Raw genomic sequence first — 23,600 nt, forward strand, 5'->3', positions numbered from 1 at the left:
AAAATCTGTTTTGCAGAATTAGTTGTGCTTCAGCCCACAGATTATTGTGAGGTATTCGTAGATTTGTATTTTATGCTGAAGTTGTGGGTTTCAACATCTCGATTGCCTTTCTTTGTAGAGTAAAGCCCTGGGAATGAATTTATTTTTTATCAAAAACAAACAAATAAAAACCCCAAGTGCCCTGGGTTTCTTTATGGGGTGGGAGAGGCAGTGCTGGGGTTGGCCCAGGGCCTCGTGTACTCCACGTAATCACCCGACCCTGAGCTTCACCCCAGCTCTAGCCCTGAACCTTGGTAATCACTTAGTGCTTGCTGAGTATGTGGTTTTAGGTAACCTTAGGGTTTTTTCCCTAGTACTGGGGATTGAACCTGGGGCATTCTGCCTCCAAGCTAGACTCCCAGCCCTGTTTTATTTTGAAATAGGTTCTCACTAAGTTGCCTAGATTTTCTAAGTTTCTGAGGCTGGCCCTGCTCCTGTCTCGGGTGAGCCTCCCAAGTACTGGGATTCCATCTGCCACCATGCCTGGCTGGTAAACAATTAGCCTTCATTTATGAAAGTAATGTCTGCTTTGGTTAACTCACAGTTGTTATCAAGAAGATTAGAATGAGATGATCCATGTCTAAATACTTAAAAAGCTATACTATGTAAATCAAATAACTGTATAGACTGGTTTCCAAACTTTGAAGCTGAGTTACTTTCTTGAAAGCTCTAGTTTGTCACCCGGAACTTAAAGAAGGAAGCGGTTGTGGAGCGGTAGCTGTGCATTGTCAAGCTTCATTGGCTCTCTTTATCTTGTATACAGTATTTCCTTCAACCTACATCGCCTAAAATTATATTGACTTTTTGCCAGTCAATTTCTGTTTAGCCATATAAATACGTGGCCAACTAAAAGCCTCACGTCCATGTTTAAGCAGTCTACTATGTGTGTGTTTTAGTGTTCATGATAATCATTCAGAACATAGTTGAAGAGTGATCAGTAAGCACTGGTATAATGAATTTTAGGTTATTTTGAAAGAAAGAGAGGAAAAGAAGGGGCGTTTAACGGTGGACCACAGTCTTCTGGGATCGGAGGAACCGACAGAAATGCACTTAGACTTTATTGATGATTTGCCACAGGAGATCATTTCCCAGGAAGGTAAGGAGGCCTCTCTCCTCTTCTCATGGAATGGGCCAGACTATTTTAATTGATAGGTACGCTGTCACCAGTCATGCTACTAAGTGGAGGTTGTTTTCCATGTTATTTTATAGAGTGGTTTCTTCTAAAGATGCTTTTGAAGAGAAATCATGAGGATGAGATGGGGGGGTCAGCAAGTGTTATAAAAAGTCTATGGTGTTTTGAGGCCTAAATCTGGAATTTGTAGTAAACCCCCCAATTAGATCTCACTCGTACATGGAATCACCTGAAACTGTCATGATTCTTTTCACTTAATCTTAAGTCAGTTATATCTGGAACACTATTATTATCTTTCTTCATAGGACTATTTTTCACTGTGTCATTTTGGTCGATTTTCTTTTTTGTTTTTGGAAAATTGATATGTATGTGTGATCAGTGCACCCAGTTGTCCAATTCGTTCCGGTCACACACAGTAAATAGCCAGCGTAGATGGTTCCAGCAAATACGAATCGATTCAGTCCCATAGAATGAGTAACCAGCACAATGATTTTGTAGCACATTTCAAACCTGATTTACACGTAGACAAAGCGGTAGTATTTCGTAGAAAAATAAGAGATTACTACTTCTGAAAATTATTCACCTAGGACATACTTGGTTAGGGAATTCCTTTATCCTCAATTTAGTGTAATTCTCCTGTATTAAGGTATATTATTAACCCATTCATTCGGCAGATGTTTGTTGACTACCTACCACATATCGAGTAACTAGTAGGAGTAAGGAGTTTAGGGAATGTGAAAGGGACGGGTAGCGGGCAGGCCCTGCTGTCAGGTTTATAATCCAGTAAGGAGATGAGATCATATGTGTCTAGCTTTGCTAATTGTTGGGCTGGAAATACAAATAGGAGCTCATTTCCTGAGTTTGGCTGCTTCGGGAGGAGTAGTAACTCAGTGAAGGAAATGGGAGCGTCGAGGGATGGACTCTAAAAACGTGGCTTCCTGAGTGTAGAAGCAAGGCCAAGTAAGAGACCAGCAGAGAATCAGACATGCTGTGGAGACAGTACGTCAGGTGGATTTGGCGTTGCCAGCAACAATTAGAGTTTAAAAATACTTTTTTTTATTGGTGCACTGAGTCATGCATCTTATGGGGTACAAGATGGTGGAGGCACACATGCACACATCACTCATTCAGCCCTTCCCCAATTCCCACCCCATTCCCTCCTCCTCATGTTTGGCTTAGTGATGGACTTTGATGTGTTTGTGAATGCATCATGTACATTAGGGAATTTCCCTCTTTTCCCTCCCATCCCCCTCAGAAAGAAAGATTTCTAACAAATAAGTAAAAAGGTAGAGATGAAGGGCATGGATAGTGTGTTCCGGAAGCATTTGCGGAAGTTTGTTCTTTATTAAATCTTCTGGAAATACCTGCTTTGGATAAGTCTCTCATCCCCTCTGCCCCTTGGGACAGATACTTCAGGGCTTTGCTTACTTTTTAAGAGTATATTTTAATGGGTAATAGGAAGACTTAATCTTTGTAGTATATGAGGAGAAATAATTATTTGTGAAAGGAAAAATACTTGTTACCTTCGTGAGAAATAGGAAATGACTCAAAAGACAGCTGCCATTCTAAATTGTGTGGGTCATTATGCAGTTTTCTGGCATTTGAGGTTTCTGAGCTCTTTCCCCTCATCTCACATCTCCACAGATGCTGGATTGAGCATGCCCAGTGACACTTCCCTCTCTCCAGCGAGTCAGAATTCTCCATACTGCATGACTCCTGTGTCACAAGGCTCTCCTGCCAGTTCTGGGATAGGCAGCCCAATGGCATCGTCAACAATAACCAAAATCCACAGCAAAAGATTTAGAGAGTAAGTTGTTTTCCCCTCGTTGAGATTGAACAGTTTAAGGGTCTTGATTGTAATTCTTCATTGAGTATTGTCATTGTTACCTAGGTGAGTCGAGTAGGCAGACCACCAAAGAGCTTTAAGTTCTTTCTAATTTTGTTTCTAACAGCCAGTTTCAAGTATTCCCTTCTGTCAGGGTTCATGGAGAGTGATTTTACAGTAAATATATTCTCTCCTCACTCTTTTTTTAATTTTTTGTTTTTGTGGGTCTGAGGATGGTACCCAGGGCATTCAACCTCCGAGCTACATGCCCTGCCCTATTTTTTTTTTTTTTTTATCTTTATTTTGAAACAGGGTCTCACTAAGTTGCAGAGGACCTCACTAAGTAACTGAGGCTGTCCGCGAACCATTATCCTCTGATCTCAGCCTCCCGAATGCTGGGATTACAAGTGTGCACCATCACACCTGGCTACATATATTCTCTTGATATCACTGTTTTACCCTAGAATCTTGATGTCTTACATTTTATGTATATGATCTTGTACTGTGAGTTTTACCCCTCCAAATGCTTTTGTTTTTTAGTAAGCAATGAAATATGTAATAGAGTTCTAAGACCCTATTACATGAAATGAACATACTAAATAAAGCTATTTGGTTTTGTTTGGAGGTTCTGGAAATTGAACCCATAGCCTCTTGAATGCTTGCCAAGTGCTACACCATTGAACTACACCCAGCCCGAGCTATTTGTTTTTAAGAAAATACTTATAGGTTTTAGGAATCGCAAAATATGGTACCCTACCTGTGAGTAGCCTTGAAAGAACTGTTAATGCTGTGAAAAGTTTAGGAATTTGACATTCATGTAAATGAACTGCTTTTATCTTTAAAACCGACACATGAAAGAATCCCAGGGCAAAAGTAGAAGATGTGAGAGTTGGGGCCATATTGGTCTGTTCTGTTCTTTGTTCTACTCCATTGTTTTTGAGCAGATACTTCTTGCCTAGCTTTGAGAGTTAATTAAATGTCAAATAACAGATGTTGAGCAAATGAAACACTTGGGGAATAAAATGTTACATATGAATGAAATAAACAGCTTGAGAGAAAAAAACAAAGAAAATTGCATTTTTATATCCTATTCTTTAATTCTGAATACTTTCTGACAGTCTTCCTAGGCTGTATAGTCACATCATCACTTCTGAAGTTGTGACATACTTGCACTTACTTAAATATTTTTCACATAAATCATAAAATTTGCAAAACAAAATTTTTTTGCACTAAAAAAAAGCAGGCCTGGATTTTTCCACTATATAACTTAAGACATCTGCCTAGTTATTATTAGATGAGGCATTAATTACACCACTTCTTGTTTTTGTTTTTGTGGTACTTGGATTTGAATCCAGGGGCATTCTACCTCCAAGCTACACCCCCAGACCTATTTTATTTTATGTATTTTGTAAGGTGAAGAGGGCCTCATAAATTGCTGAGGCTGGGTATGAACCTGCGATCTTCTGATCTCCCCATTCCCAGCTCCCAGTTCTCCCTGTTAAATACCTGCTTATGGTAGAGATGAGAGATGGGCAGAGTGTACAAGTGTAGTTGAATGGCTTCTCATCCCTGGATGTATGTTATTTATTTATTCTTTTGTGGAACTGAGACTTGAGCTCAGACGCATTCTACCTCTGGGCTACACACCCAGCCCTATTTTAGCTTTTATTTTGTAACAGGGTCTCACTGAGTTTTTGAGACTGGCCCCAAAGTTTTTGAGACTTTGCGATTCTCCTGTCTCACAGACTCCCAAGTACCGGAATTCCAGGCGCGCTCCTCCCCACCACGCCCAGCCAGAATTTAAACACGGTAGTGGCCTCACGCTTACCTCCTTTCTGTTTTCCACATTGTAATCATGCCGGATCTCAAAGAGCCTCGCTCACTGGCTTTGTCTCGTATAAAGGAAGATGGCTTTTCCCTCACATCCTTTAGTTTTGGCCCGGGTTTGACTATTGAGTTTATCCTCCAGAGCCCTGAACTTTCAAAGCCACAGGGCCATTGAGGCCATCTTACCTAATACTTTATTTTTGTGGCTGAGAAATGCTCAGAGTGTTATCTAAGCTCAGAGGACAAGTTGCTGGTATTAGGATATAGTTCAATTAGAAGGTACATTTATTTATTTCCTACTGTAAGCATCTTTAGTAGTCGTTGGAATGAAATAACTCTTTTTATCAAGAATATTATTATCCTTGTTTTTGTCTCATAGCAAGCAGGCATTTGATTTTTATCTTTGGGAGTTCACATAGTACTTCCCTGAGGTTAACTTACCCTTTACTAAAAGCCAGTTTGTTCAAATTCAGAAACAATCACAGCCACTATTCCATTTTTCTAATTAACTGAGGATTTAGAAATTTTTAAGAGTTAATTTGCAAGAAAACTACTTATTGGCTGTATTTACTTATTGGCTGTATTTTCTATTAAAGATTTTTTTGTAATATTTTTATAATTCTCAAAAAGTAAATTAGAATGCAGTTACCTATTTTTGTTTCCTTTACAGGTATTGTAATCAGGTTCTTTGTAAAGAGATTGATGAATGTGTGACCCTTCTTCTCCAAGAACTGGTCAGTTTTCAGGAACGCGTCTACCAGAAGGACCCCGTACGAGCAAAAGCACGAAGACGGCTGGTCATGGGCCTGCGGGAGGTCACCAAGCACATGAAGTTAAACAAGATCAAGTGTGTCATAATCTCTCCCAACTGTGAAAAGATCCAGTCAAAGGGTGTGCACATTTTGTTCTTGAAGTATTCTGGTATTTATTTGGTGTAAGTGGGATATGTAAGAAGTTTAAAGTGGGAGTTATATATCTCACTTTGCAAGTTGCAAAACACTGTCCATGAGAAAAGAATGAAACCTCTGAATGCCTAAAATGAAGTGGGCTCATTGGGCTGAGTTATTAAACCCCTCAGGTGTGAACACTGGCGAAGGGGTTCAGTTGGGCCCACCAAGTGTCTCTCTGATGTGATCAGAGTGGAGACTAACAAGGTGCAGATCTCTGTTTCTTTACCTTTGTAAATATCTTTTCCTTTTAAGGTTTTTGTAGCCTCTTCCTTTGATATCCTTGTCCTCTTAAAAAGAATTAGAAAAAGTTTAAAAGTCTGTGTTTCTGCTTATAGTGGAAATTTGTCTCTCAGAAACTAGCAGTTACAAAGCCCGGCATGATGGCGCACGCTTGTAATCCCAGCATTTGGGAGGCTAAGACAGGAGGATCTTGGTGCATGGACAGCTTCAGCTACTTAGGCCCTTTGCTACTCAGTGAGACCCTGTTTCAAAATAACAAAAAAATTGGGCTGGGGGTGTAGCTCAGAGGTAGAATGCCCCTGGGTTCCATCCCCAGTACCAAGGAAAAAAAAGAAAAGAAACTAGCACTTACAAGCCCAGAGTGGTGGCTCACAGCTGTAGTCCCAGTACTTCGGGAGGTTGAGAGAGGAGGATCACAGGTTCCAGGCCAGCCTCAGCAACCTAGCGAGATCCTGTTTTAAAATAAAAAGGGCTGAGGATATAGCTTGAGGTGGTTCAGTCTCCTGGGTTCAACCCATTACCGCACAGGGGAGGGAGGAGTTGCATAAAGAGGAGGGCGGCTCTTGGGTAAGCTGCTCATGAGCACATCGTGCCCTGTCATAGTCCTTATTTATCGTCTCTGGGGAGTCACTTAGGTGAACTAGGGTGGACAGATCCAGCCAGTCGCAGTGGGAGGGAGGCCTGTGTATAGCGAGAAGCACTAACAGAGCTGTTAATGTGTGATCTGTCTTGCTGCATCGTCACAGATCACTCCTGGAGCTGCAGCCTCTGGGCACTTGGTGTTGGGAGAGGGGGACGTGGGGAGGTGGGGTGGGGCACCACGTGCGCTGTGCAGGGACGCCATTGTCAGCATGGACTGCATTATGATGTGAGACTGTGTGCCAATAAAAGAAAAAATGACTATACATTCTAGAGCATAAAGAAAAAGAAATTAGCCACTTTTAACAGTATTAAGTAATTTCTTTATAATAAGTATTTGTGAAGTTGGAATTACATTTCTGCTGTGCTAATCCATATGGGAAGATAGAAATATTGGGTTTGAAGGAATTTAATTAGAGAGAAAGTTGTATATGTAAAAACGTGTATAAAATAATATCTGTATAGGAGGGAAAGCCCACTAAGTGCTGTGCGCATGTATGTCACTATCATTATGATTCACATCATGATGTGAGACTATAGTGAAGCAGTAAAAATATATAAAAACTCCATATGTAATGCAGAATTCAAATAAGATAACTAATGTAACCGACAGCAGAAGTGGTAGAAGAGTTCCTAGATTTCTCGCCGCAGTGTTCATGCCTTAACTGTTAGGCGCTAGATTAGCTTCATTTAGAAGTAACTAAACTCAAGTCTCTACCTGTCGGCTTTCTCAGGTGGCCTGGATGAGGCTCTCTACAACGTCATAGCTATGGCACGGGAACAAGAAATTCCTTTTGTGTTTGCCCTTGGAAGAAAAGCTCTCGGACGCTGTGTGAACAAGTTGGTCCCCGTCAGCGTAGTGGGCATCTTCAACTACTTTGGCGCTGAGGTAGGTGCTCGGGCTGCTCGGCCTCATGGCTCCGGGCGGAGCCCTTGCTGCGGCTGCATCGGGTGCGTCGAGGCATCTAAAGGGATGAGTTGACAGCTCTCAAGGGATGAGCAGACAGTCTCAGCGGTTGCCCTCCTCTCTAAGTGGAGGGAAAACATGTCCATGGAATCCTTCAGCAGTTAAAGTATTTTAATTCCTCTTTCTGCCAGAGTGGTGTTTTTCTTCGGGGCTCCACTGTTTATTACTTGATAATTTATTTAACTGCTAGTTGAAGGTATCCAGTATTATGTAAAATAATGTCTCCAGCCTCTGGGATGGGGGTAGTTTTTATACTGGGAGTCAGGAGAGCAGAGACTCCTTTAGTTGAAGGAGTTTTCCTTTAGAAAATGAAGTTCCTTAAGCGGTCGGCTCTCGGAGTCGGCACAGCCGTCGTCCCTTCTCCCTGGCAGCCTGCGGCCACAGGCTTTTAGCAGGAGCCCGCAGTGTAAAGGCTGTCGCCTGAGAGCAGTGCTCGCCACAGATGGCTTTTGACGCTCTTGACTGGAGCCATTTCCCAAGCGCCCTCGGCATCCCTGGCAGACCGCCCTCTCCCAGCCACGCTGACACACGTGCTGAAGTGTCCCCTCCGCCCCGTCGCCGTGTTTGCGCCCTGCGGCTTCTCTTCTGCTGCCCGTGGAGTTGTTGGCGCCTGCTCTCACGGCGGCCCGGGCCTCTGTGTGCCAGCTGGCTGCCGCACCTCGCGCACATCCCAGCAGCGTGGCCCTTGTGCTTACGCGCCTGACACCTTTCATGCCACTTGAACACAAGCAGGCACGAGACAAAATGCTCCTTCACTGAATTGCGGTAGATGTGCACCTACCGTATAAGTAACGCGTGGAGATTGGAGTGAATGCCTCTGGGAAAGCGGGGCTCTTACATAAAGAAGTCAGGAAAGCTGAGCTCCTCCTTTGTTCATTATTAGAGTTTACAGAACAGGGATAGGACCAGTTGCATTAGCGGACATGGTGCTCTCTCTCTCTCTCTCTCTCTTTTTTTTTTTTTTTGGAAGTACAGGGGCTTTTCTATTCTCCAGGCTACCCCGCCCCAGCCCTATTTTATATTTTATTTGGAAATAGGGTCTCACTAAGTTGCTGAGAGCCTCACTAAGTAGCTGAGGCTGGCTTCGAACCTGTGGGATCCTCCTGCCTCAGCCTCCCAAGCGCTGGGATTACAAGCGTGCGCCACCACGCCCGGCTTTGTCTCTCTTTTTATTGTATTGGCTTCTCCATGAATTGTGTATGATAACTGTGTGATTTTATACTGTAAAATGTTTTCCAGCTTTGCACAATTTTTTACTTGCCTTTTATAGTATTAAGATAGGTAAACTTATCCTCACATTCCAGGCTTTAGTTCCTTGATTCTAGCTTTTCTTTTTACATTTTCTTTTCTTTTCTTACATTCTTTTATTCCTAACAATTTCTGTCTTGTCTATATTGTAAAACTAATGTTCATCTCAACATTATATACCCACATGCAGGTTTTTTAATATTGGTTTCACTTAAATGCATGAACACTGCAAATACTTGTGACGTCTGTTACTAACATACAGGCTGTTTTTAACCATCCTTTCTTACTTTAAAAACAAGTAAGCTGGGCGTGGTGGCATGCGCTTGTAATCTCAGCATCCAGGAGGCTGAGACTGGAGGGTTGCCGTTCGCTGACAATCTCAGCTACTTAGGCCCTCAGCAACTTAGTGAAAACCTGTTTCAAAATAAAGAATAAAAAATTGGGCAGGGGTGTAGCTCGGAGATAGAATGCCTCTGGGTACTACCCCCAAACCATCCCCAGACCCACAATTAAATAAATAAATAGTCCTGCCTGTGCTTGTATACTACTAGTTGCTAGCCTTAGCACCCACCCCCTTAAACAATCAGCACAATTAATAAAATGGTTTATTGTACCCTCTCATAAACAGTTCTGATTGTTCGTGTGTGTGTGTGTGCACGTGTGTATGTGTGTTTTACTGAGAAATCAAGCTCCATGCACATACTAGGCAAGTGTTCTACACTGAGCTGCATCCTAGGGTGTCAGTAAGTTGTCTTGGGCTGGCCTTGAACTTGTTAACCTGCCTGGAATCCCAAGTAGCATACCCAGCTATATTTTTCCCTTTTTTTGGTACTAAGAATTAAACTCGAGACATTCTACCTCTGATACACCCCCATCCCTTTTTATTTTTTATTTTGAAACAGTATCTCACTAAGTCTCACTTGCTGAGGGTCTCGAAGCTCTTGTGGCTGGCGCCACCACAGCTGACCACTTTTCCTTCTTGAAGTCAATTTTTAGAGAAAGATTCTACAGCAGTGCGGCACCTTTCACTGTGCTTTTATCTTGTTAAGGTTTATACTTAAAGGACATTGCCCTAATAAAATAAATGATGTACTTCCCCCCCATGTATGAAAACACAAATTAGTGTAAAATTAAATGTATTCTTAATAAAAGCCCAGGTCACTTCATTTACTATTATGAGCCTTTTTTTTATTGTGGTGTGAGATCAAAACATTTCAACAGGAGTTATGAATAGGCACCCCTAGAAGTTGTTGTTGCATGATTTTCTTGTTGCTAGCTGTGGAAACTTAAATTTTCTTTGGACATCAGTAGATATAGTTATTGAAGTATAACTTTAATAATATGCTATTTGCCATTTTATTAAATATGATTATGCCCTGTACCCCTGCCATTTCACTGGAATTATTTGTTCCATTCACAGTAATTTTCATTTCCCTGGTAGAGCAGCTTTGGGTAGTTAGCCAGGTCCCGTGTCCGGGCTCTGGATTTGTTTGTGTTCTTTGCTGTGGCCTAGTAATGGTGCTCGCCTGTCTGTGCCCTGTTTTCTTCAAAGCCCTGGCTACCCTCCCATCACTGCTTCCTGCTGGTCTTTCAAGTTCTAGTGAGTGAACATCATAGGGAACTCTTAACTACTCTAGAGGTTTCTTCTGCACCCTAGACATCACCCTGCGTGCACTTCCTCTAGTTCATGTAAGATTCCTCACTGTGGCCCAAACAAGCTGCGTGATGTTGTGTGTCTGGACCCTGTGCTTCACCCTCAAGTGAATGCCTGTTTTGTCGAGGCCTGTACCAGATGTCATCTTCCTACACGAATTCCTCAGTGATGTCCAACAGTTAGATTTGATGTCTCACCTCAAAGCCACAACGCTTTTTACCTCTCGAGGCATTAAGGTCTTGCACCTTGTACTCTAGCTGTCTCCCGTCTGCTCCTTCTAGTCACATAGAAGGTTCCTGGAGAACAGGGTTGGTGTTCTAACTTGGAGGTGCCACACTGAAGGAAGGTGCACCATTGAATTGATAGACTTGGCAAGAACTTTGACTATTAAACATATTTAGTAGCTAGTGTAAAAATGAAGGAATTTCCTCAGACTTGTAAGAATCAAACAGTATATATAAAAGTTGCAGAGTTGTTATACAAAGTTCTGTGGCTTGCATACCAGTCACATTCTGTCTTGACTGGAAGTTTGTATGACCCTGAAACAAACAGTAGAGATATTTATTTTGCTAAAAATTTGAATCTAGCGGGCATGGTAGCACACACTTGTAATCCCAGTACTTGGGAGGCTGAGATAGGAGGCAGCCTCAGCAATTTACTGAAGCCATTTGCAACTTAATGAGACCCTGTTTCAAAATAAAAACTAAAACAGGACAGAGAGTGTAACTTGGAGATAGGATGTCCCTGGGTTCCACCCCCAGTACCACAAAATAAAATAAAAATTTGGATAAAAGAGCCAGGTGTGGTGGCGCATGTCTGTAATCCCAGTATTGGGAGGTGGAGACAGGAGGGTTGCAGGTTCGAGCACAGCCTCAGCAACATAGCAAGACCCTTAGCAACCTGGCGAGACCTTGTTTCCAAATGAAGAGGGCTGGGGTGTGGCTTACTTGTGGACTGCCCCTGGGTTCAGTCCACAGTACTCACATCCTGACAAACGAACTGGACGGAGAGTGTAGTCAAAATGAACTCATCAGAGTCCCTGTTTGTTTTTAGGGCCTGTTTAATAAGTTAGTGGAACTTACTGAGGAAGCCAGAAAAGCATACAAAGACATGGTGGCAGCAATGGAGCAGGAGCAGGCCGAGGAAGCCCTGAGAACGGTGAAGAAGGCGCCGCACCACATGGGGCACTCTCGGAACCCCTCCGCTGCCAGCGCCATCTCCTTCTGCAGCGTCATTTCTGAACCTATCTCTGAAGTCAATGAAAAGGAGTATGGTAAGTCCTTGCCTTCCATGTGGGTGCTTTAAAATAGTAAATAGTCTTATAAGTATTTCCATTCTCCCTTTTATTCTTATTTTGTTCTTGATTATTCAAATTTTGCACAAAATTTTGGCTTAAAGTTGCATTAAGTATCTTCATTAAAATTAGAGTTTGGAAACAAGCCGGGTGTGGTGGCGCACGCTTGTAATCCCCGCGCTTGGGAGGCTGAGATAAGAGGATCGCACAGGTTCGAAGCCAGCCTCAGCTACTTAGTGAGGCTTTCAGTAACTTAGTGAGACCCTGTTTCCAAATAAAGTATAAAAAAATAGGTCTGGGAGTATAGCCCGGAGGTAGAAAGCCTCTGTGTTCCATCCCCAGTACCACACACACACACACACACACACACACACACACACACACACACACACACATTCTCTCTCTCTCTCTCTCTCTCTCTCTCTCTCTCTCTCTCTCTCTCTCGAATTTGGAAACAGATACTCTATGAGACCCTGAAATTTAATCATATCCCAAAACTTAAAAATAGTCTAGGTGGATCAAAAAAGCAGAATGTACCATATGCATGGCCTTTCATAAAGTAAATGTTCAGAAGTTTTACTTTAATAAGTTATACTTGTTATTGGAATTTTATATTTACTAAGTAAACTGAAGACCTGAGTAGTACTCAGTCTAATCTTATAAGACCTAGGAATGACATTTAAGTTAAATCTGATTGTGGTCAAAAAGAAGTACAGACTAATTGAAAACATGTCTAATGTTTTACAGTGTTCCTGCAGTCTACATTTTAGTATTTTCCTTGACTTCTTTCTGTAATTCTTCCAGCCCCTTTTAAAACACATTTTCATTGGTACGTTATAATTCCACATCCTAGTGAGGTTCAGAGACGTCCAGCAGACCTGCACACAGGTCTTGGTGTGAGTCCATTCTGATCCCACCACCCTGCCCGTCCTCCCCGTACGCAGCGCGCTACTGCTGGCCATGCCGTCATGAGGGGCACAGCATAATTTTTCTTTTCAGTACTGGGGATGGAACCCAGGGGCATTCTACCTCCGAGCTCCACCCCCAGCCCTATTTTTTATTCTTTATTTTGAAACAGGGTCTCACTGAGTTGCAGAGGCCTCACTAAGTGGTACCTGAGGCTGGCCGTGAACCGCGATCCTCAGCCTCCTAAATGCTGGGATGACAGGCGTGCGCCCCCAGGCCCGGCTAAGAGCACAGCGTGATTTGAACTGTTCCTTTGTCCTGTCCTTTCCCCTCTCACCTTCCTCCCCGTCATCTCGCACTCTTGCTGGTCACTCTCTGTTATCTAAAGTCCCTTTTGTTCGTATTTTCTTTCTGTCTTCCACATAGGAGAGAAAACATCCAACCCTTAACCCTTAAGTTTTTTCTTTGATGTTTCATAATTTTCATTGTAGAGATTTTTTACCTCCATGGTAGGATTTATTATTCAACTCTTTTAAGTCTCTTTCTTAAACCAGCTTCTGGTTTATTTCTCTCTATTTTACTTTCTTCTACAGGCGATTTTCTTTTGCCCCCCCCCCATTTTATTCCTATCTAAGAATGTATCAGATAGCTTTTACTTTCTAAAAGTTAACACGTTAACTGAGTCTCCCCTTTCCTCCTCATACTCCCTTTCCTGTCTTTTGTCTGTGATGACTTGGAATGTGTGTATTTGGAATGCTTTGTGTGTGTTTGTATGTGTGGTGCCGGGGATTGAACCCAAGACACCCCAAGCCCTTTTTTATGTTTAGAAACAGGATCCTAAGTTGGTAAGGGCCGTGCTAAGTTGCTGAGGCTTTGAACCTTTGATGCCCTTGTCTCAGCCTCCCAAGATCTGAGATTGTAGGTGTGTGCCGCCATGCCTGTCTCTGGAATTTCAGAACAGAGTCAATGAACAAGCGGCTGCCAGCCTTTAGAATACTGTTGGTCATGGACTAGAGGCAGATATATTTCTTTTGCTGGTGTGATAACTGGTTGAAAACAAAGAAGATTAAAATGAAATGCTAAATCTCATAAAGCAGATTGCAGGATAATTCTGTAAGTCTGTGGGTTTAGGCAAATCACAGATAGGTAAATGATTTTCATTTTGGTACACATTGAGAAAAATAGCATGTAAAGAAACTCTCAAAGATTAGAACCAAATTTAAAGTATTCAAAGATTGAAGCCTTGCTTTTTCATATTTTTCCCCAGGGGATTTAGGTGTTATTGACTAATCTCTGGACTTCAGATATCTCCTTTTATTTTGGTACTGGGGATTGAGCGCAGGGGCATTCTGCCTCCCCAGGCCTATTTTTTATTTTTATTTATTTATTTATTTATTTATTTATTTTTGGTGGTACTGGGGGCGGAACCCAGGGGCTTTCTACCTCTGGGCTGTACTCCCAGACCTTTTTTATATTTTATTTGGAAACAGGGTCTCACTAAGTTGCAGAAAGCCTCACTAAGTAGCTGAGGCTGCCTTCAAACCCGTGCAATCCTCCTGTTTCAGCCTCCCAAGTACTAGGCTTACAAGCGTGCACCACCATGCCCGGCTTTGGACCTTCTTTTAGGAAAAAATTATTGGAAGGAAACATAGATGCATCTAACATTTTAAGAAATTTTATGACTTTGAAGTTTTTTGCACAATTAAATGTGTGTAAATTTTTTACTTACTAGTCCTCCACTTTTTATATAATAGGATTTGTTTTTCCTTTACTATACAGCAGCCATAGTGGGAGAGATGGACTGGAGTGGGAGTGGGGAGGGTTAATGAGGGGAACAGAACTGCACAGAGCTTTTGGGCTGCCTGTAACAGTTGCTGTGGGGGTTCTGGTTAGTGCGTGCCGCGATCGAGGGTGAGTAAGAGTGTGAAGGAAAGGAAGAGAGAACAGCGTGTGCGAACGCTTGGTTTACGCTTGAGTCCAGGGAGCGGTGGAGCTCAGTGACACGGAGGGTGACGGGCACGCGGCAGGCCACCGAGGCTTGGCCATGCCGAGCTCCGGGCTTTGAACCCTGCCCTAGGGTGGTGGAAAGCCAGCCAGACAGCGGACGGCAGCGGTGACGTCACAACCCCCTGGGAACCTTTGCAGGGCGAAGGCATGAGCTCGGGCTTACGGAGCAGAGCTCGGAGCTGATGAGCTGCAGCATCAGGAAGCAGTGGTGTGCTCCATGGGATGAAGGGCACGCCACCAGGGAGCTGGGCCAGGGCTACTGTGAGCTGCTGTTGCTTTGAGACCGTAAATGATAATGGCATAATCGGAAAAGGAGAGTATAAAAGGAGATTTTGTTTTCCTGAGGTAGGAGCGAAAGTAGGAGGGTGTACTGTTCTGTACTGAAATAGCTATAAGAAAGGCAGGTTTTTTTTTGTTGTTGTTGTTTTTTAATACACTGACCACCTGACTTGCACTACCACAAATATGGGCTGTGTGGAGTCCATGGATGATATAGTCAAGTTGAATACATTACTGTGAGTAGGTTCCTTATTTCACTACAGCTCGATAAGAATATTATAAGATGTTAATAACAGTTGTAATTAAATATTTTTATTTAAAAGATAGTGTTGAGCTATATTTCATTAATTCCTGGTACTTTTTAAAATGTTTTGCTCCATACTGATTTCCTATCATTACACATTAACGTATTATATAATGCCATTTTTTAGCTCTCAGAATCACTGTGTAAATCAAGCTACTTATGTTATAAAACATTTTCACAAGTGTTAGAAATACATGGATGGATTCATTGCTTATAAATGGAAATACATGTCTTAAAACAAAACCTAGTAATGTGCTGACTGCACAAGGTGCAGACTCCAATGCAGAACTACTTTTGCTGAGTATCTTGGTTCTTGTGTATGTGAGGACCCTCCTGTATGGGTCCTTGTGTTCAGCACAACCCCAGACCCCTTCCCCACACACAATAGATGGATTTTCATGAATGTATGGATTTTATTTATGAACATCAGTGGTAAAAGATCTTTTGCTTTTTGATGCATTAACACATTTACTTTTGTCTCTTGGCTTTATTTTTATGCACATTTGAAGAATTGTTTTTCTTTTTTAACATTTACTCTATTACTAGATTAAGTTAGGCATGGTGACATATGCCTATAATCCCAGCACTTGGGAGGCTTAGTCAGGATTACAGGTTCAGGGCTAGCCTCAGCAAGTTTGTGAGGCCCTCAGCAACTTAGTGAGATCCTGTTTCAAAATTAAAAAAAATTAAAAAGGGCTTTGAGTGTAGCTTAGAGGAAGAATATACTGGGTTCAATCCCTAGTACCACAAAGAAAAAAAATTACTGTTAGAATAAACTAAGTTATTAGTTTTTGTGATTAGTTGTTGAGCCAACATATTTTTGTATTTTGTTCTTCCCATTTATTTTGGAGTCTTTAAGTTCCATGATTTTGAAACAGTCTTCTGGTTTTTAAAAATCTGTTTGCTATTTGTAGAAACAAATTGGAGAAACATGGTGGAAACTTCCGATGGACTGGAAACATCAGAAAATGAGAGAGAGGTTTCCTCTAAGCACGGCACTTCTGAAAAGCCCAGTAAAATTCCATTGGACACAAACCCCACCGGGAAGCAGCCACCGGCTGTGGCCGCGGGCAGCACTACCTCAGTGTCTGCCCCCGGGAAACCCACAGCGAGCGACAGGGAGGAAGGCAAGGCGGACGACCTGGAGTGGGCCTCGCAGCAGAGCACGGAGACCGGCTCCCTGGATGGCAGCTGTCGAGGGCTTCTGAACTCCTCCATCACCAGCACCACCAGCACGCTCGTGCCCGGCATGCTGGAGGAGGAGGAGGAAGAGGAGGAGGAGGAGGACTATGCTCATGAACACATATCGGTGGAAGTGCAGCTCAATAGTAGGATCGAGTCGTGGGTCTCAGAGACCCAGAGGACTATGGAGACCCTTCAGCTTGGAAAAACCCTGAATGGTGCTGGGGAAGACAGCGTGGAGCAGAGCGGAGAAGATGAAGTGGAGGCCCCCGAGGTGCTGGGGCCAGGGGCGGATGGTGAGGCGTGGGCCTCCGACGAGCACGCCGGTGCCGAGCAGCAGAGGCCCAGCGACTGCAGCTCCGTGAGCAAGGGCCACTCCGATTCTAGTCCCACAGCCCAGAAGGTGTGACTCAGGAAGCGGCAGCGCTGTCTCAGCTGCGCGAGGGCTGCGGCCATTCCCTGACGCTTCATCTCGGCGTCTTGCACTGTTCCGTCATTACTGTACGCGTTTAATTCCCAACAAGATATTTTTGTAGCTTTGACCAGTTTTGATTTGACCTATAGCTTACCTTTTAATTAGCATCTAAGTGTCTTTCTAGGAATTATGTGGGAAATTCAGATCTTAGTTTTTAATGGTCTTAATTTATAAAGATCTTAGTTTGTAATGAAAAATGATGGAACACATAAGATGACGTTTTAAAGAAATTAAATTTTAAATGCCTACTTAAGGCCGGTTTGAAAGCTAAAGAGGAGATTCTAAGGATAAAAGCAGTGACCAGTGTTTGCCTCAAGACTGCGATTCTCTCTTAATTTGAAAAGTCTTGAGTTTTAAAAATGAGCTGAATCTTGGGTCAGAAAACTAAGCAATAGCCCGCGGTTAACAAATCCACAAAGTATTTTATGTTGAAAAAATAGACGTAGCTTGTGTCTGGTCCACAAATGCTTATTTCAGAAGTCACTGGTCATCGTAACCCGTGGAAGTCGGGATGGGCCAACAGTCCCCAGAACTTCGTAGCCGCGCTTCCTTACTGCGGTAGATGAGAACTGGCGGCCTCGTGGTAGACGTCATCCACGATAGCCAACAGTTACCCTGACAGGGCCTGCGGGGTCTGTCCTGCATTTGTCTTACCTCAGGAATGCTCCTGTACAGTCTTATTTGCATAAAGTTAGACAAGTCTTGACAGGTGAATAACTAGCTGACTGTATGACCGCAGCTTACTGTAAACTATCCTGAAACAAAGTCTTACTCCAGTATATTTTCTTGCATGCCTCTGGTTAGGACCTTCTTGATTTGAGATATGGATTTGATTATGTATCCAGATTTGTCCCTAGTGTGAAACTATTTCATCTTTTAAAAAACATATTTCAAGCCTAGCCTTAAACACCTTGCTCATAGCCACAGCCGTAGTTACTGAAGGGAAAGGAACCGTCCTGCTAAGACGACTCAGAAGAGGACAGAGGACGTCACTCCCAAGTGTGCAGAGCCTATAGGTGACTTAGAGGATACAGATATATGCAGGTGTTAATTTATACTCACTATTATTTATCTCTCCCTTCTCTCGGGATCTGTGGTGTACTTACTTGGGAGAAATTAAACTTACCGAGCTAAGAGTTTCATTTGCTAGTTGTCACCACCTGGACTGCAGTGGTCTCTGGGAGTTAGGTAACGGCGGGAGAATTGCAAGTTACCCATTTCATCCCTCCGCGCCTCCTCCGTCCCCAGTGAGCTGACATGAGGCCACACATGCACGCACGCACGCACGCACGCACGCACGCACGCACGCACGCACAGGCTGAGGAGGAGGGCAGGGTGGCGCTTCTCTGCCCTTCCTTGCTGTATGGGGCAGGGTTCTGCCGCACAGAGGCAGAGACGGGAGTTGGGTAGATTTTATACTGAACTTATGGGGACTACTGAGCTAATTTTGCTGGATTTAAGTACTGGAGAGATTCGGTTGATAAAGTGTTTGTGAGTTGTGAAAGTTCGGGAGCACTGCTGTATAGAAAGTGTGTCGATGTCATGAGCGTGCTAACGGGGTCGTTGGTATGCTGTCCTGTCTACACTGCTCTTCAGTATAGACTTCCTAGGCACTCGTGCCCACTAGTTAAAGGAACGCAGCGTGTAAGGAATGAAGCCTCTGAAATAGGAATCATGGATTTCCAAGTGGCAGATCTGACTGTCTGCACATGGGAAGGGTTACTTCCCGTAAAGAAATGACGGAGGTTTGAACCACTGACAATCGTGAAGAATTTTAGAACTTTTCATACTTTTTATGATGTTAGTTTCCTTTGCTCCATGTCAGTGATTCAGAAATCTCTTGATCTTGAGGTCATGGCTTTTCAGACATTTCTTAATATTTTCTATCTCTTCTGAACATGAATTGCCATTTTAGATTTTTGACATTTGTATCAAAGGAGAAGTTGGGGAAGTCGTTAGAACACCAGTAGCTTAATTTCGTTACAGACTTCAGAAGTGTTCGGTTGTGTTTGTGATCCGCGCTCTCAAGGTGCAGGATGAGGCTTTGCTCTCCTGCAGCAAATCAAGGGACCAGGGCTTTCTATGTGAGACAGGTCACCCCTAGAGGACAACCCAAGGTCGAGTAAAGGAAGTGCTACTGTTGAGAGAGACTTAACTATGTGTTCATGATGTCTTTACAGTGTCCTTCTTTGAATCTTGGGATTTGTGTATATTGAATTCCACAGGCTTTAGAGGAGGGATGAGAATTAGGAAAGTTTTACTGTTTTTTGAAGTGGGTGTGGTTCACTCTGGAGACCTAGGAGGGGATGGAAAGGTGAGGAAAGGTGAGGGGAAGGTGTCAGCACCGAAGTGAACAGTGGTTCTCTTCCTTAGTGTTGCACTGTTGTCTTCCTGGTCTCCTCGATATTAGGTCTCTCTGTCAGTATGTAGGTGAGTGAGTTGCGTGTGGCCTACACTCCCCAGGTTAGACCCTGCTTCTGTAGGTTTGTTTGCTGTGAAGATTACGCCTCAAAGACAGATTGTTCATATTAGATTAATTTTTGGTTTCTATGTTTGTAAATGATGTAATATATTTCTTTTGACTAAACATGGAAAAATAATGTGTGTTATACATTGAAAAGTTTTTACAGGCTTTGACTGGATGTCATTTTTGCAGAGATGGTATTTTATATGCTTCCAGTATTTGAGAAAGAATTAGTCAAAAGGAATTCACATAGTTTAAATATTGATAAATTAATATCCAAATAATGTACTTGTCTGATTCCTTAATAAGCTGGGGGAGGTGGGTGGTCTGGGAATTACAATGTGCAAATGAGTAGTGATCTCTACATTCATTTCAACTCTTTAACATAAAAATGCTAAATTGTAACACATTGTTACTTTAATATATGTATAAAGAAGTATTACTATTTGTAAGCTGCTGTTTGCTTTTAAAAAAATCTTGTCATGTAAGTATTTTCTGTATGTTGTGCCAACAAGTTAGGACATATTTAATCTGCTAAAAACTTAATTATCTTCATTTGACTTTTAAATTCTTCTGTGGAATAATTTATTTATAGACATCTTCCTCTTTCCTTGCTCTTTCGACCTTTATACACATCACAGAATCGCCACACTGTTTGCCTAATCTGCAATCTGAATCCTAATTAATGATAAAAATTTGAACTTTGTTGGCACATCACACCTTAAAAGTGTTTGTATTATTTTGTAATTTAATTTCTAAATATACCACATGAATTTATAATTTAATGTCTTAACTGTATGCTCTAATAGAAACTAGTAACAGTATGAGTTATAACACAAAGGGATTTTCATCTTGTTCTTTTGCTGTATGAAGAATTACTGTTATATCACGTTTGGGGGGTAATAACGGCTTTTTGCACTATGTAAATTCTAGTGGGGGGTTCTCCTGTACTAATAAAATGATTATTGAAATACAGTCTGTCATTTCGGACTAGCTACTTGCCCAACGTGTACAGTAGACAAAAACAAAAGGTTTGACTCCGAGTGTTGCTCAATGTGTTTGCCTAGGTTTGCCAGAGGCTGTTACAAAACCTTCAGGAAGGGATTGGGAACAAGGGTCAGCTGACGCCCTGGTGTGATCTGTGGAGTGAGTCTCGGCATCGAGCGAGACCAGTCGGCTGGTCAGAGAGTGCGCCTGTGATATTCATTCCTCTCCCTCTCCCCCTCCCTCTCCCCCTCTCCCCTCTCCCCTCTCCCCTCTCCCCTCTCTCTCTCTCCTCTCTTTCCCCCTCCCTCTCTCTCTCTCTTTCCTCCCTCCCTCCCTCTCTCTCTGTACTGGAGATAGAACCCAGGTGCATTCTACCTCTGAGCTACACTCCAGCCCAATTCTTTTTCTATCTACCTTTCCTTCTTTATTTCTTCCTTCCTTTTTCTTTATTTTTTTGCAGTACTAAGAATAGAAACCAGGGGCATTCTACCTCTGAGCTACACTCCAGCCCAAGTTTTTTTCTATCCATCCACCCTTCCTTCCTTCTTATTTATTTATTTATTTATTTATTTATTTATTTATTGCAGTACTGGGGATGGAACCCAGGGGCATTCTCCATCTGAGCTACACCCCCAGCCCTATTTTCTATTCTTTCTTTTGAAACAGGGTCTCACTGAGTTGCAAAGGGCTTAAGTAGCTGAGGCTGGCCGCAAACTGCCATCCTCCTGTCTCAGCCTCCCGAATGCTGGGATGACAAGTGTGTGCCTCCGCACCCAGCTTCTCTTTATTTATTTATTTATTTATTTATTTATTTATTTATTTATGTACTTTTTGTTTGTTTTGTGGGTCTGGGGATGGAACCCAGGGGGATTTGACCTCTGAGCTACACCCCCTACCCAATTTTTTATTCTTTATTTTGAAACAGGGTCTCACTGAGTTGCGAGGGCCTCACTAAGTAGCTGAGGCTGTCTGCAAACTGCGATCCTCCTGTCTCAGCCTCCCGAATGCTGAGATTACAAGCGTGCGCCACCACACCCGGCTTATTTTTCTTTATTTTAAAAAGGAGTCTCACTAGGTTGCTGAGGTCCTGGCTAAGTTGCTGAGACTGGCCTCAAACTTGTGATCCTCCTGTCTCAGCCTCCCAAATATTGGGATTATAGCCATGTACCACCACATCCTCTTCCTCAAACCTTTGAACTAGAGGCCACAGAGAGCAGAACAGAGCAGGTAAGGAGAGAAAGCAGGCGATGGGGGCAGCATAGCCTTTGACTCTGCATTCGGCCCTTTTCTAGCCTTTGATCAGCACTTTTCACAATGGTTAGAGCTTTGATTTGTTCTTAGACTACTTCCTGGGAATCATCCAGGAGGAACCGGCCAACCCAAATACAACAATTTTCTATTCCATAACTGACTTCCATACATTGACATTGAAATCAGTTGGTACAAATGAAATTAAAAGCCAAGCTTACACACTTATCTTGACTGAGCCAGTAGCTACTATTTGTTAAATAGCAGAGTTTACAAATGTTATCTTCTTTCCATGAATAGAAACCAGCTCCCTTTGTCCTTCACCTGGCCATCCGTCACCAGGCCTAGCCCTCTTCCCAGAAAGAGAATCAGCCCCCACGGTAACTTCCACCTGCTGTTAGCTGGAGCAAGTGGCCTTAATCTGCACAGCAAGATTGATGATTGTGTTAGCAACCCACTTACTTGGTTTCTGTAGCAATCAGAACACACTATTTAGAGTGACGGTGTCCCTGGCTCAGAATAGAAATTGAATAAGCTTTATCCTGTGTCCCTGGTCTGCTCAAGGCTGCTTTACCTTTTCAAAGACTTTCCCACCTAGCTATTCATTGTAGCAAGTTGCTAACGGGCCAGCTACCTGGAATGGCATCCTGGCAAAATCTCTGTAGTGGCTGATGGAACCAGCCTCACCCCCACCAGTTACAATGGTAATATTGACCAGACTTCTTTAATTCCGAGATTTAAGAACAATTTTTGATGTCCTCAAAGCTTTTACAGCAAGATGCTACCAGTTTTCATGAAACTTGAGCAAGAAATCAAGAGAATGAAGCTGCCTGGGCATTTAGAAAAATCATAAAGAAAAAGAAAAGAACTTTGAAGGAACTGTTAAGTAGGTCTCTATTGGTCTGTCAGGTATGTCCCATCTCTGGGGGGCTGCTTCCTGCCCATCATCCTCGTCAGCGATATGATCTCTTAATTGCAATAGGAGTGGCCTGTTAAATGATCCTGAAACTATCAATTGGTGTAGAAATCCTAAAACAGTTGATCCCATGGGTCCCTTCCCGCTCTAGGGGAAATTTCAGATACAGGATTGAGAAAGTTTGGCTCGGTTGGTTTGGGGGGTCTCTGGACTTTCTTTTTCTTTTTCCTTTTTGTGGAACTGGGGATTGAACCCAGGAGCATTCTGCTTCCAAGCTACACCCACCCCCCCAGCCTTATTTTTTAATTCTTCATTTTATTTTATTTATTTTTTATTGCGATACTGGGGATGGAACCCCCAGGGGCATTCTACCTCTGAGCTATACCCCATCTCTATTTTTTAATTCTTTATTTTGAAACAAGGTCTCACTAAATTTGTAGAGAACCTCACTAAGTAGCTGAGGCTGGCCATGAACCTGCGATCTTCCTGTCTCAGCCTCCCAAATGCGGGGATTACAAGCATGGGCCACCACACCTGGCTGGGGACCCTGGACTTTAAAAGAGGCATCTCTGCAGTTACTGGTAGCCATGAAAAAGCAAAGTCTCCATCAAATAATATTGAACAGATTTCCTTACTTTTGTTTTGAAACAGGGTCTTCCTAGGTTCCTGGAAGCCTCACTATGTTGCTGAAGCTGTCATCTAACCTGTGATACTCCTGTCTCAGCCTCCCAAGTACCTTGATTACAGGTGTGTACCACCATGCCCAGCTATTGAGCACTTGTGCTTTTTCTGCACAACCGTGACTATGTTGGGGAATTAGTTTTTCCTGTAATGCACATCCGAACATGTTGCTTGGACTATAAAGGACCAGAAGACCCAGGCACAAAGGAGACATGCTTTGTCTCCAGAAGACCCAGGCACAAAGGTGCGTGCTTTGACGGTCTCTACTGTTCCATAGTGGGCTTGGACACATCCAGATCTTTGGGATGGCGTGTGCATGCGTGTGCACACACACCC

The 23,600-nt window shown here is 42.9% G+C and overlaps 1 protein-coding gene across 1 annotated transcript in view; it reads left to right on the forward strand.

The window, feature by feature from the left end:
* SECISBP2L (SECIS binding protein 2 like) overlaps window positions 1–16,902 on the forward strand; it is a gene marked incomplete at both ends in the record, with an annotated part of 54,186 nt that extends 37,284 nt beyond the window's left edge. The window contains 6 exons of the mRNA XM_080707020.1: window positions 1,003–1,135; window positions 2,816–2,978; window positions 5,494–5,714; window positions 7,387–7,541; window positions 11,575–11,794; window positions 16,226–16,902. Of these exons, the coding sequence (XP_080563146.1) occupies window positions 1,003–1,135; window positions 2,816–2,978; window positions 5,494–5,714; window positions 7,387–7,541; window positions 11,575–11,794; window positions 16,226–16,902 (1,569 nt within the window). The remainder of the gene's footprint in view (window positions 1–1,002; window positions 1,136–2,815; window positions 2,979–5,493; window positions 5,715–7,386; window positions 7,542–11,574; window positions 11,795–16,225) is intronic.
* Window positions 16,903–23,600: the final 6,698 nt, after the last annotated feature.

This window comes from Muscardinus avellanarius (assembly GCF_963383645.1).
Source record: "Muscardinus avellanarius genome assembly, chromosome: 12".
In the NCBI taxonomy this organism is placed as follows: Eukaryota; Metazoa; Chordata; class Mammalia; order Rodentia; family Gliridae; genus Muscardinus; species Muscardinus avellanarius.